The sequence below is a fragment of the Solanum tuberosum genome, unplaced genomic scaffold, assembly GCF_000226075.1.
Source record: "Solanum tuberosum cultivar DM 1-3 516 R44 unplaced genomic scaffold, SolTub_3.0 scf00355, whole genome shotgun sequence".
NCBI classification, from domain to species: Eukaryota; Viridiplantae; Streptophyta; class Magnoliopsida; order Solanales; family Solanaceae; genus Solanum; species Solanum tuberosum.
Window position 1 is genome coordinate 307,190 of NW_006239277.1, and position 14,073 is coordinate 321,262.

A 14,073-nucleotide genomic window follows, 5' to 3' on the forward strand; every position below is an offset into this window, starting at 1 on the left:
CACGTGGGAATTAATGGATTTACCCAAGGGAAAGAAATCAGTGGGATGTAAATGGGTCTTCACAGTTAAAGTTAATCCAAAAGGATATATAGCGAGACTTAAAGCCAGACTTGTAGCTAAAGGGTATGCTCAAACATATGGAGTAGACTGTTCAAACACATTCTCCCCGGTTGCCAAACTCACATCTGTTCGTTTGTTCATTTCTATAGATGCTTCTGAGAATTGGCCTTTACATCAGTTAGATATCAAGAATGCATTCCTTCATGGTGATCTTCAAGAAGAAGTGTATATGGAGCAACCACCTAGTTTTGTTGTTCACGGGGAGTATGAAAAGTCTGTCATTTGAAGAAGTCCTTGTTTGGATTGAAACAAAGTCCTCGAGCTTGGTTTGGCAAGTTCGGTGAGGTAGTTCAGAATTTTGGGATGAAAATGAGCAAATGTGATCACTCAGTATTTTACCGACAATCAACATCCGGCACTATCCTCCTTGTTGTATATGTTGATGACATTGTCATCATAGGAAATGATTATATGGGAATCTCTTCCCTCAAAACTTTCTTGCATACTAGGTTTCATACAAAGGACTTGGGTCCGTTGAAATACCTTTTGGGAGTAGAAGTAAATAGAAGCAACAAGGGAATTTTTCTATCTCAGACAAAGTATATTCTTGACCTGCTTGCAGATACCGGAAAGTTAGTAGCCAAACCCTGTAGTACTCCAATGGTTCCCAATGTGCACCTTATGAAAGATGATGGTGATCCTTTTGATGATCCAGAGAGATATAGAAGGTTGGTTGGGAAGTTAAACTACTTTATTGTGACTCGTCCGGATATTACTTTTGAGGTAAGTGTTGTTAGCCAGTTCATGAGTGCACCTACGGTCAAACATTGGGAAGCTTTGGAACAGATCCTATGTTACTTGAAAGGAGCTCCTGGACTTGGCATATTGTATAGTAATCACGGTCATACTCATATTGAGTGTTTTGCAGATGCTGACTGGGCTGGATCCAAGAATGATAGAAGATCTACTACAGGCTATTGTGTTTTTATTGGAGGCAACCTAGTATCATGGAGGAGTAAGAAGCAAGGTGTTGTATCTCGATCCAGTGCAAAATCTAAGTATAGAGCTATGTCACAGTCTACATGTGAGATCATGTGGATACATCATCTTTTATCTAAAATTGGGTTGAAGCATCATACCCCAGCAAAACTTTGGTGTGATAATCAAGCTGCTCTTCATATTGCCTCAAATCCAGTGTATCACGAAAAAACTAAACATATTGAAGTTGATTGTCATTTTATTCGTGAGAAGATTCAGGAGAACTTGATTTCCACTGGCTACGTGAAGACAGGAGAACAACTAGCTGATTTGTTTACAAAAGCGTTGAATGGAACTCGAGTTGATTACCTTTGTAACAAGCTGGGCATGATCAATATCTATGTTCCAGCTTGAGGGGGAGTGTTACAGAATCTGTATAATAATATAGATAGATAATAAAGCTGATTCTTAGGGATTAGAATATTTAGTTACCATAGTTAGCTGATTCTCTCCATGTATGTTCTCTTTGAGCAATATACAAGTTATTCTCAATAAGTTATGATTTACATTATCCAATTAAACTTCATTCTGATGGAACTCTTGATCGGTACAAAGCTCAATTTGTGGTCCTTGGCAACAAACAGGAGTATGGTGTAAACTATAAGGAGACTTTTGCACCTATAGCAAAAATGACTACGGTGCAAACTATTATGGTCATTGCTACATCACAAAATTGGCCTCTTCATCAAATGGATGTCAAAAATGTTTTTCTTCATAGTGATCTCAAAGAAGATATTTATATAAAACCCCCCTGGTTTGTTCTCATCACCTACATCAGATGTATGCAAGTTGAAGCGGTCTTTATATGGATTAAAACAAGCTCCAAGAGTTTGGTTTGACAAGTTTCGGTCTACATTGCTTCAATTTTCTTTTGAACAAAGCAAATATGATTCGTCTTTGTTTCTTCGAAGAACATCTGCATGTTGTATTATTCTTTTGGTGTATGTAGATGATATTATTATCACAGGAACTGATTCTTCACTAATCACTAGCCTCCAACAGCAGCTTAAGGATTCTTTTCATATGAAAGATCTTGGTACTCTTACATACTTTTTGGGGTTAGAAGTTCATTATAATTCTTTAGGTGTGTTCTTGAACCAAGAGAAATATACTCAGGACTTGATTGCTTTGGCTGGTCTTCAAGAATCTTCCTCTGTAAATACTCCATTGGAATTGAATGTAAAGTACTGTCGTGCAAAAGGAGATCTTCTTCATGATCCAACTTTGTATTGGCAATTAGTTGGGAGCCTAAATTATCTTACTACTACTTGGCCTAATATCTCTTTTTCATTTCAACAAGTGGGTCAATTTATGCAGGTTCCACGCCATCTACATTTGGTGGCTGTCCGTCGCATCATTCGATATCTCTTGGGAACATCTACTCGTTGATTATTCTTTCCTAGTGGTTCTGAGATTCAACTTAATGTATTTAGTGATTCTGATTGGGCTGGATGTCCTGATATCTGTCGCTCCGTCACGGGTTGGTGCATGTTTCTTGGAGATTCCTTGATATCTTGAAAGAGCAAGAAGCAAGACTATGTATCAAAATCTTCCACCGAATTTGAATATCGAGCAATGTCTATTGCTTTCTCTGAGATTGTTTGGCTTCGTGGTTTACTTGCAAAAATTGAATTTCCTTAATCTAATCCCACTCCTCTCCATTTTGATCAACACAAGTGTTATTCAGATTGCTACTAATCCAGTTTATCATGAAAGGACCAAACACATTGAAGTAGACTGTCATCATATCAGAGAAGTTGTAGATAAGAGAGTCGCTACTCGTCCACATGTATCCAGTGATCTTCAAATAGCTGATGTGTTTACAAAGTCTATGGCACGACAACGTCATCAGTTTCTGGTGCTTTTTGATCCACCGGCATCAATTTGAGAGGGGGAGGGGTGTTAGCATGATTGGACAGATTCTAAATATCTAAATATTTGTACATATCTATGTTATAACTCTAAATATTTATGTAATGATGATATGAGATAGCATAGATTAGTGTAGCATATTTTTAGAGATATTACAATTAGGAATAGCATATATTAAGGGATATATAGCAGATTTTTTGGCATGTAAATTAGAATTCTTTCTATTTAATGGAAGAACTCTCATTTGAGAGAACGGATTCAGCAAAATTGACAAATAAGAGATCAGATTGAGACCTTTTCGTTCCCTGAAACTGGCTTGATTCCAGAATCAACATTTCTTGAAGGATGGATAGGTGCATGAGGATAGAGCACAGAGTACCTCTTCTTATGAGGATGAAGAAACAGGGAGTTACTAGGCTGTCGGGCAATAAATCCAGGCTGCAAATACATGATGAAATAGAGTAACATTAAAAAAACAAAGCAAGTATTACACAGTTAGACCAATTTTCATTAGTAAATAAGAAATCAGATTGAGACCTTTTCGTTCTTGGAAACTGGCATGATTCCAGAATCAGCTAAAGCTAAAGCTTTTCTTTCCATCTCGAGACGATATCGATCAAGCACAACCAAGTCGTAGAACACAACTCAAACAGAAGATCACACTCCTCTAGTAGCACCCTGCAACCAAATATGCAAAAACATCAAATACAATATGAAAGAAGAGAAAAAGAACATTCATACTCAAAAAAATATATAAAAGAAGTAAAACAAATATTGTATCTAACAATGGCTAATGAGTAACAACCATTCAATGAAAAACAAATCAAACAAATTAATTTACTATTAAGAACTAACATGTATCAAACCTCAAAGATCTAAATTAATGGAAAATCAGCGAAAATCTTCAGAATTCTGCAAAATAGACAGAAAAATTCTGACATTACCAGTAAATTCAACTAGGTTTGAATTGAGGCATAGTTGATTGATTGATTGAACATATATAGATCATATATCAGGTAACACAAAATCAATATTTATCACTTATCAGATCGTATATATAGATCATATATCATGTAAATTCAACTAGGTTCGGATTGAGGCATAGTTGATTGATTTATTGAACATATATATATCCTATATCAGGTAACACAAAACCAATATTTATCAGATAGTATATCAGGTAAAAATCCAAAAGTTCAAGAACAAAAAACAAAACTTCACCTGAAACAAAACATCAAAAACACCCCAAATAAAAAGGAACAATTAAATGTCACACACACATATATATATTTATAGGAATCAAATGAGAACTTTTTTCTCTGTTCTTGATTAGCAAAAAGAGTATTGAATGAGCAACAAATGAGTGAAAAAAACCTATACAAAAAAGGGGAGAAAAGAGTTTACTTGCTGAATTTTGTTTGATGTTTCCTTTTAGTAGAATGTCAGATAATTCTTCTTTTATATATATATAAAAAAATAAATCCTAGTTAGGGTTTGTAGAGAATCTTATAGATATTCTTACCAAATTTATCATTGAACATTAATTAATTATCCAGATAAGTCTTTTCAAGCAAATATTAATTTTGTCTTCTCTATGATGGTTACATGAGAGGGACAAAATCAAATCCAAGGGCTAAAGTTAAATAGATATGGTCTAAGCGTAATTCATTTACTTTTTGTCGATGACTTCTTTATATTTTGTTCAATTAACAATCAAAATGCAGGTTGTGCTGCCGATATTTTAAGGAAATATAATTGAAGCTCTGGATAAGTGGTTAATCTAGATAAATCAGCAATCTGTTTTAGTAAAAATGTGAGAGAGGAAGTATCACACAGTTAGACCAATTTTCAACAGCCTCGATTGCTAGGCAGAGCTCCAGGCAGCAAATACATGATGAAGTAGAGTAATATTAAAAGATAAAGCAAGTATCACACAGTTACACCAATTTTCAACAGCAAATAAGAAATCAGATTGAGACTTCTCCGTTCCCGGAAACTGGCTTGTTGTTCATACTATATTTCTAATATACTTAGAACAAAAACTTAGGAGAACTTGGTTAGAAACAACAAAGTTTATAGAGTATTTTCAAAACTAGAAAATTAAAACCAGTAGAGAAAATAGAATCAGAAACAGATTAGAAACAATATACAAAATATTTTTCTCAACGAAGAAAATCGAGTTCACTGAATGCACAGTGTCCCCTTAAGAAAATTATTTCCCTCAAGTACCCGAGGTTAATGGAATATATCCTCCTAGGATAGAACAATCTTACTCACTGGTGTATCGGTACCTATAACCATGGTGTCAGCAAACCACTCAACAACAGTAAAGTACATTTAGAATATTAGATTTAGTAGTAGAAAAAAGAAATCCAGAAAATTAGTTCTCTTAAAATGAGAGAAAATCCCTCTATTTATAGACAACAAAGGGTAGTGTGAAAAGGTACTTATAGTTCCTTACCGAAAAGGTCACAACCCTTTGGAAGAGTCATAATCTTTCGAAAAGGTCACAGCCTTTTTTAAAAGTCACAACTATTCATAGAAGTCACAGCTTCTCATAAAAGTAGCAATTTTTCATTAAAGTCGCAACTCTTCATAAAAGTCACAACTATTCATTTTCCATTCATACATTTTAAAACCCAACAATCCCCCGCATAAATGCAGAATGACTCAAAGACAAAAAAATGAACAAGTGTGTATACTTTACAAGCAAGAATTAATTGCAACTGGATAAGTAGGTTTCCCTTTGAACTTTTCATAGTGAACATATGTCGGATATACTCGATCAATCGCTAGATGTGATATCCTTGAAACCATCGAGCTTTGGTGTATACCTAGACAACCATATATCATACAATCAACCCTTTACTGTTTATGATTCTTACGGTTGTATTTGTTTCATCCATAAACACCTCTTGGTTTCAAGAGTGTATAGAGAATAGGCTTTATAAAATGAATCTCTTTGAAGAGGCTTCCACTTCACACTCATATAATTGATTTCTAACACGTGTTATTGCGTAGATACATTATTTGGTCAAATTTGCCAAACTTAGCAAATCATTAAAAACTTTAATCTTTATCAACTCATTAACAAGCCTTAATGTTTTATCCTTGTTCATGTGTATTGTCTTCATCATGTGTATTGTCTTCATCATGAGAATGGATTGAGTTGGTGGACAATGTCGAACCGTCAGTCACAACTTTGTTTTATCCTTAAACCTAGCTCTTTGAATCTCCAGTCTACTAGGTAGAGTTACTGTCATGATGACCTGTCCAAAGCCGTAAACTAGTTCACTTAAACAATCTTTCAATTGTATCTCTAACTAGGCCTTTTGTTAGTGGATCTAACTCATTATCGTTTGACTTTACATATTCAATTGTGATAATTCCACTAGAGAGTAGTTTTCTAACGGTATTATGTCTACGTATTATATGATGAGACTTTTCGTTATACATCATGCTTCATGCCCTACCTATTGCATCTTGACTATCAAAGTGTATACATACTGATGCCAAAGGTTAGGGCCAAAAAAGAATATATTTCAAGAAGTTATGGAATCATTCAACTTATTCACTGGCCTTATCTAGAGCGATAAACTCAAATTTCATTGTAGAGCAAGCGATACATGATTTCCAAGAGACTGCTCCCCCACTAAGAGTAAATACATATCCACTTGTGGATTTTTACTTCATTTGACCCGGTAATCCAAATTGCATCACTATATCATTCAATCATGGTATGATATTTATTAAAATGCAAGGCATAGTGTTGTGTATGTTTCAGATACCCCAACACGTACACATTTCATTGTCATCCAGTGAATTTGGTTAGGATTACTAGTGAAACTACTCGGCTTGCTAATAGCACATGTTATATCTGGTCGCGTACAATTCATAATATACATCAAACTTCTCAACACTCTGGCATAGTCCAATTGAGAGTCACTTTCACCTTCATTCTTTTGAAATATAAAACTTATACCAATTAGAGTCTTGTCGTTGAAATTCAAGTATTTGAACTTATCCAATACTCTTCTAATATAATGAGATTGAGATAATGTTAATCCTTAAGGAGTTTTATGAATTATGATTCCTAAGATCAAATCAACAACTCCCAAGTCCTTCATATCGAACTTGCTGGACAACATGTGCCTAGTAGCATTTATATCGTCAATATTTTTACTCATTATTAATATGTCATCAACATATAAACAAACAATGACTTCATGATTTAGAATGTTTTTAATGTAGACACATTTATCACACTCATTGATCTTGAATCCATTTGTCAACATCGTTTGATCAAATTTAGCATGTCATTGTTTGGGTACTTGCTTGAGCCCATAAAGTGACTTAACAAGTTTGTGCACTTTTGTTTCTTAATCTGGAACTACAAACCCCTTAAGTTGTTTCGTGTAAATCTCTTCCTCCGACTCTCCATTTAAGAAGGTTGTCTTAATATCCATTTGATGGATTTCAAGATCATGCATGACCGCGAGTGCTATTAACATCCTAATAGATGTTATCATTGTTACTGGAGAGTATGTATAAAAGCAATCGAGGCCTTCCCTTTGTATGTATCATTTGACTACAAGTCTAGCCTTATATTTGTCAATAGTCCCATCAGCTTTCATTTTCCTTTTAAAGATTCACTTTGAACTCAAAGGTTTATTTCTTGGAGGAAGATCAATCAACTTCCAATATGATTGCTCAAGATTGAATCAATCTCACTATTGACACCATCTTCCCAAAAAGGATAAGCCCACAAAAGACATATGAAATGTTACAAAATCAAATCTGAAGGAAGTAGATGTCCTTTGACATTTGTTGCGCCTCTGAATCTCTTTATTAAATACATTCTCCTTTAGTTCTTTCCACGGTCTTTTAGACCCTTCACTAGACTACTAAAGTCTAATTTTACAGTCCACAGTCTTAGCTCCTATTTTGATCCTTTTGGGATAGGAACTTGGACTTTGGCTAGACACCCCCACACTTTGAAATATTTCAAGTTGGATTTCCATCCTTTCCATTTCTCATATGGAATAGATTGTGTCCTGAACAAACAAAAAAAATTATTGTTTTCTTTCTGAACAAACAAAACTTTTTGTTGTTCCCATTTGCTGTAAGGATAGCTTCTCCACACAAGTTTTCTGGTAAACTTAAACTTATAAGTAATGCAGCGATCATTTCCTTCAAAGTTTGATTTTTTTTTCGTTCTGCAACTCCATTAGATTGAGGTTAATATGGCAGTAGTTTGATGGATAATCCCACTTTCCGAACATATTATTGCAAAATGAGATTTATACTCTCCATCCCTATCAATTTTTATCTTTTTCCCAATTGATTTTCAACTTCAAAATTATATTGCCTAGAAGTTCCTATTGCTGCATCCTTACTATTCAGCAAATAGACATAACCGTATCTAATGCAATTGTCAATAAAATTTATGAGATACATTTTCCCACCACGAGATGGTGTTGACTTCATATCACTAATGTCAGTGTAAATCAACTCAAGGGGTTAAAATTCCTTTCAACAAATTTATAAGAATATGCTTAGCATACTTAGATTCAACACAAACTTGACATTTTTATTTATTGCACTCAAAGTTAGACAAAACTTTTAAATTGATTAGTTTATCTTGCAAGATTTCGTAATTGACATGTCCCGAGTGTTCATGTCACAAACATTGACTCAAGCAAGTAAAAACAAATAAAATTATTGAGTTTGAAAATATTCAAACTTATTATAAACAATGAGGTATGTCAATGAGGTGAGCAACGAGGATAGAGTCGAACTTATTTTATACAAATATTATTTATCATTCTAATAAAGAATTTATAATGTTAACAATTATGCATAGGTAAAGAATCTAGAAGAAAAGATTGCTCCTAAATTTATTATCAAGTTAATTTAAGAAAGCTAATTAAAAAAAGGGGGTGATTTCTGAAGTGGTAGATATTTTTTTTGATTAGTTTGAAAATCCAAGAATAATAATAACAAAAATCGTTACCCAAAAAAACGTCAAAAACACCCCAAAAAAAGGAACAATTAAATAGCACACATATATAACACCCCAGAAATAGCACACAATATATAGATGTAGGAAACATATGAGAACTTTTTTCTCTGTTCTTAGACAGCAAAAAGAGTATTAAATGACCAAAAAATGAGTGAAAAAAACATAGATAATAACAATACACAAAGCCAGCATGCACATTAGCAACTTAAACTAAGGAAGTTATTTTATTGAAGCAAAAACATGTATAAATGCATAGTTCCCAATAAATTCAAGCTTTGATGAGCTATTAAGCCAAAAAGTGCTTTCAATAAAGAGATATTTTGTGTCTAAGTCGCGTTCTTTCTCTTCGACCACTATCATCCATCTAGATGGGTTCAGAAATCTGTCTACTTCTATGATACAAGAGTATGTTGCTCCTACCCATGGTAATTGCTAATATTACAAGTTCAGTGAGCTATCAACTCAAAATCTTCTTTTCTTCAATCTGAAGCCATCAAATTCTTCTTCATGCCTCAGTCTAAGATTACCACCTTCTTGCTCTTTGACATTTCTCATTTGCCTAGGTCCTCCTTGCCTCTCTGTAATGACCCTCCTGGTCATTTCTGTATCTTGCCTTCTGTGTGTCATTTAGAGCATTCCTGTAGCGATCTCAAGTCATTTATGACTTTCTGGGACTGACAGTTCGGTCACCTGGTCGTTCGTTTGGTTATGGTGCGAGTTTTAGTGTTTTGGAGCTTATGAATCTTGAACGATCCTTTTCGATCAAAAGTTCAAGAAGACGACCTCAGAATAGAATTTTGATGGTTCCATCAGCTCCGAAATGGCCAAATTAGGCTAGTAGCATAGTTGGCACGAGTATCGAGGCCTTCGATGTGAGTTTGGATCATTAGGCGTTTTAGCCTTTGAAATTTGGCTTAAGGTTGACTTTGGTCAACATTCTTGGCAAATGCGCTCAGATGAAAATTTCGTCAGCGCGGTTAGCTCCGGAATGTCAAGTTTGGTCTAGATTGACTCTTCTTTTGTGTCTGGAGGTTTTTGATATTTTTCTGAGCTCTTTTGTGGTTTTTGACTTAAATTGGCATTTGGAAGTGGGACCCACTTTTTATCGAGATGACCTCTGATGGAAATTTTGACTGCGCCGTTGAGTCTGAAATGTCAAATTTGGTATGGTTGCATATCTCGTTTGCATGCACGAGGTTCCGAACGAGATCGGAGCACCCCGTCGGAATTTTTAGTTTTTGGGAAAAGTGCAGAAAATCTGCTATAAGATGCAGAAAAACCAGCAACTTTTCCCCAAACTTAAACCCTCATAACTCTCTCATCTCTCAATCAATTTGGGCGATTCAAAAGGAAAAGTTGTGAGATTTTACGAGGACAACGCGTTAGTGAGCTCAGATAGTGATTTGGGTCCCCGTTTGAGGTAATTTTCGTAAAATACCTGCTGCCACGACCCTTTTTGTGAGCTTGATTTTGGAAGATTTTGAGACTATTTTTCTCAGCCTTTCTAGGTCCAATTTCAGTGATTTTTGAGGCTATCTTGAGTGGTTTTTTCGAGGAGAACGTCGTGGTATTATCGCATTTTACTGTAGACCTCCAGTTTCTGGTAAATACACTGATTCAACTGCTGTCCCATTTCTAGTTTTTGAGAAAATTTGGGTTTTAGTTGCATGTTGATATTGTGTTGTTCCCGAGCCCCGAATTGTGTCCCATTTTGGGACATGAGCTGGGGGAACTGGTTAGGTCCCACTTTTGGGTTAATTCCGGAATTTCCAGCGCGGGTCCCACTTTTCCCATTTTGACCCCAAAATTGGTCCGTCTCTGTTTGTTGTGATTTTGGTGTCTAAACGACCGTAATAACGTTGTGACCCTATTTTTTATAGCGGGGCAGCGTTTCGAGGATGTTCGGAAAGGGAAAGCTCCGGAGAAGTGATTTTGGAGCGCGTATGATCGGCCTACAGGTAGGCTACAGTTTCCCTCTCCTAGATTGAGCTTGAGAATGTGGATGCATGTTGATTAGTTGGGATTTGGGTTGGGTTGTTATTGAATAATGCATAGGTGTTTGGAAATCATGTTTTCGACCTATTTTGAGAATTATCGGGTAACTGTGAGCATGCTTTGTGTTATTAATTGACCCTCCTCGCTATGTGGAGTGCTTTAGGTTTGACTAGGGCTTGCCTTAGAAATGCATGATTCGGAATCAATAGGCCTTAGTTTTACCCCGACGTTGCTCGGCCGACTTAGATCCATGTAGACTAGTGTAGCAGACTTGAGTCTGATAGTTTGGGCCTTAGTTAGGCGATACTCTTTCTCCGACTATAGTTATCCTTATTTTCCCCGATGTTACGGCTTCACGAGTTACATCAGCAACACTAGTTCTACTTCGCGATTTGAATTTGGTTCCAAGGACTTTCATTGATTGGCTATGTGTGGACGGCGTTTCGCAGATATTTATGAGTGTGGATCGATTAGGACTCTTTCAGCAGCTACATTGGCACCTTTATAGAGCATCCGGTTAGAGTTCCGGCCTCTATTACCCAGATACTTATATAGAGCATCCAGTTAGAGTTCCGGCCTCAGATACTTGAATTAGAGTTCCGACCGCTATTGCCTAGATACTTATAGAGCATCCGGTTTAAGGTCCGGCCTCTATTGCCCAGATACTTATATAAAGCATCCGGTTAGAGTTCCGACCTCTATTGCCCATTATTTAACTTGCGCACGAGTGTACCTTCTGGGCTTATGGGGGCCCAGTTAGGTGTAGTTAGCTTATAGATTACTTCAATTAGTTCTTTGTACACTCATGTGCATTCCATTGTTAGTTAGATTTCCGTTCTTGACCTCTATTTGTATTATTCCTTCTTTTCATACTGCCTTTACTTTTCAAGTTCAGTCGGCCTATGATGCCTACTGGGTACCTGTGATTTTGGTACTTATGCTACGCTCTGCATCTGTTTCGTGATGCAGGTCCGGGCACTAGTAGCCAACGTTGATCGAGCTTGGAGCAGACTGATCCGGAGACGGGGGTGAGCACTTGGTGTTTTGTACTATTTCAGTCTCCATCTGTTTATATAGACTTGTCTTTTACCTTTCGAGACAGTCCAGCCTCTGTTGTCCACTTTTGGGACTTGTACTCATTTTGTCACTAGCTCTGTACTAGTGACTTCCAGGTTCTGGGAGGGATCTTTATTTGTATATATGTTTTTGGTTTGATTTTGCCTGTTTATATTGTTATTTGCCTACTCTTGTTTAGTTTCTACCCTCAGACCCATTACTTGTTGTTCCGGGTTACGGGTTGGCTTACCTGCTGGTGGCCGGTTATAGTAGGTGCCATCATGACTTGAGAAATCGGGTCGTGACACTCTCGCCATACTTACTTCTTTCGCCACTGTGATGCTCAGGAAAACTACCAGTGTGTATCGGCCCATCAATGTACCCAACACCATCAGCCCTCTCATGATGATCTGAAATCTCAACTCTCGGCCTATTGGTTCTAGTAAATACCTGATCAAGTGGACTTCTTCTGCTAGAAAGAAACCTCGGATTCCCGTACTCCTGTACACCATCCACATCCTTCATATCATTCAGATGGCAAGCAGTATAAGATGGAGGGTCACACCTTTGAGGGGCTACTGTTTCTTCAGTAAAAGAAGTCTGTGAAGAAGACCTCATTCTATCTTCCCTGTACATAGTCGGAGACCTGTGCTGAGATAAATCTTGACGACCATTCAATCCTTCTGTCAGTCTCCTGGGAGGAAGGGACCAAGTATGGGATCTAACAGGAGATTTCGACCACATTCGAGGGAAACAGCTTCTCAGCATCGCAGTAAACTCTGTATCACCCTGAGCGAAATGACTATCAGGTCCATCGTACATAGACTGCTGGTGACTATCAGCTGGAAAGTATCTATTAAACTTCTCACTATGACGAACACAACATACGCAAAACCATCTTCACCGGTGCAGCTTCTTGGGCTGATATTCCTGGGAGCTCTACGAAGCATTTGAGTCCCCATCTTCTCTTCCTCTGGGGACTGTCGACGTGCAGGTGGATGCCGTAATGAAGGCAAGTCATCATTTAATGGCTTCTTCTCCTATTAGTACCAAAGGCAGCACCATCATAGTCATTGCATTCATTTGCAGACTCCCAAGCAGGAGTTGTATGTTTATGTCTAAAGAGATAATCAGCTGCACCTCCATAGCATTCAAAATCACGCCCAGAATACCATCCCCGGCCCCATCCCCAGCCCCTATCTCTTCCATGCATGAAGTCCCCCCTTGACCTACCAAATGAACGGTCCTGAAACCTATCTCGAGCAAATTTGGGACCATAACCATAGATTTCATCTCTGGAAAAAGCACAGTAATAAAAGTCAAGAGTTGAGCAGCATTATAAAAAAAAAACAGCAATAAAAAAAATCACATATTCCTTTGTAGATGGAATTTCTCCTCCTCCATGTAAGAATACCTCTCTCTTCCACTTCTTGAAGGCAGCGACCTACCCGTTACAGGTCTGAAGACAGCGACATTTTGAACATTTTTACTTGAAGATTCATTATTTTTTCCAGAATCCATCCCCTCAGCATTGGGGTCTTCTGCAATTGACTGCATCAATGGTTCTCAAATCTCACCGTCTTCATATATGTCATCCTCTCTGACACACCCCACATTATCAGTGTCAACACGTCCCGCAAATGCATCAGAAGCATAACATTCTTCCATTGTAGTTATCTTTTCCCCATCATTTGCCGACCCCTCACCACTAGCAAACAAATCATCCCAATTAAATCTATTAGTGCGTGCAGTAACATCAGTATCATTGTTAATCAAAGACGGAGAAAGATGAAGGATTTACTGTTCCATGCATCAAACAACTTTGCATAATATTTGAATCAACCAAAGAAGAAACATAAAGTTTCTTTGGGCCTAATGGCAGTTCAATGTGCCCTGAATCCCCTTGTTTGGATACAACTTCCTTCTTGACAGCTAATTTTTCAGCCAATGCTAGTTTCGCTAGATCCTCAACATTTCTTGAAGGATGGATAGTTTCATGAGGATAGAGCAAACAGTACCTCTTCTTATAA

The 14,073-nt window shown here is 37.0% G+C and overlaps 1 protein-coding gene across 1 annotated transcript; it reads left to right on the forward strand.

Annotated features, from left to right (window-relative positions):
• Nucleotides 1-1,727: 1,727 nt before the first annotated feature.
• Nucleotides 1,728-2,487, forward strand: LOC107063412 (uncharacterized mitochondrial protein AtMg00810-like). The gene is made up of 2 exons (XM_015315266.1): nt 1,728-1,878; nt 2,048-2,487. The coding sequence occupies exons 1-2, from the start codon at nt 1,728-1,730 to the stop codon at nt 2,485-2,487; spliced, it is 591 nt and encodes a 196-aa protein (XP_015170752.1).
• Nucleotides 2,488-14,073: the final 11,586 nt, after the last annotated feature.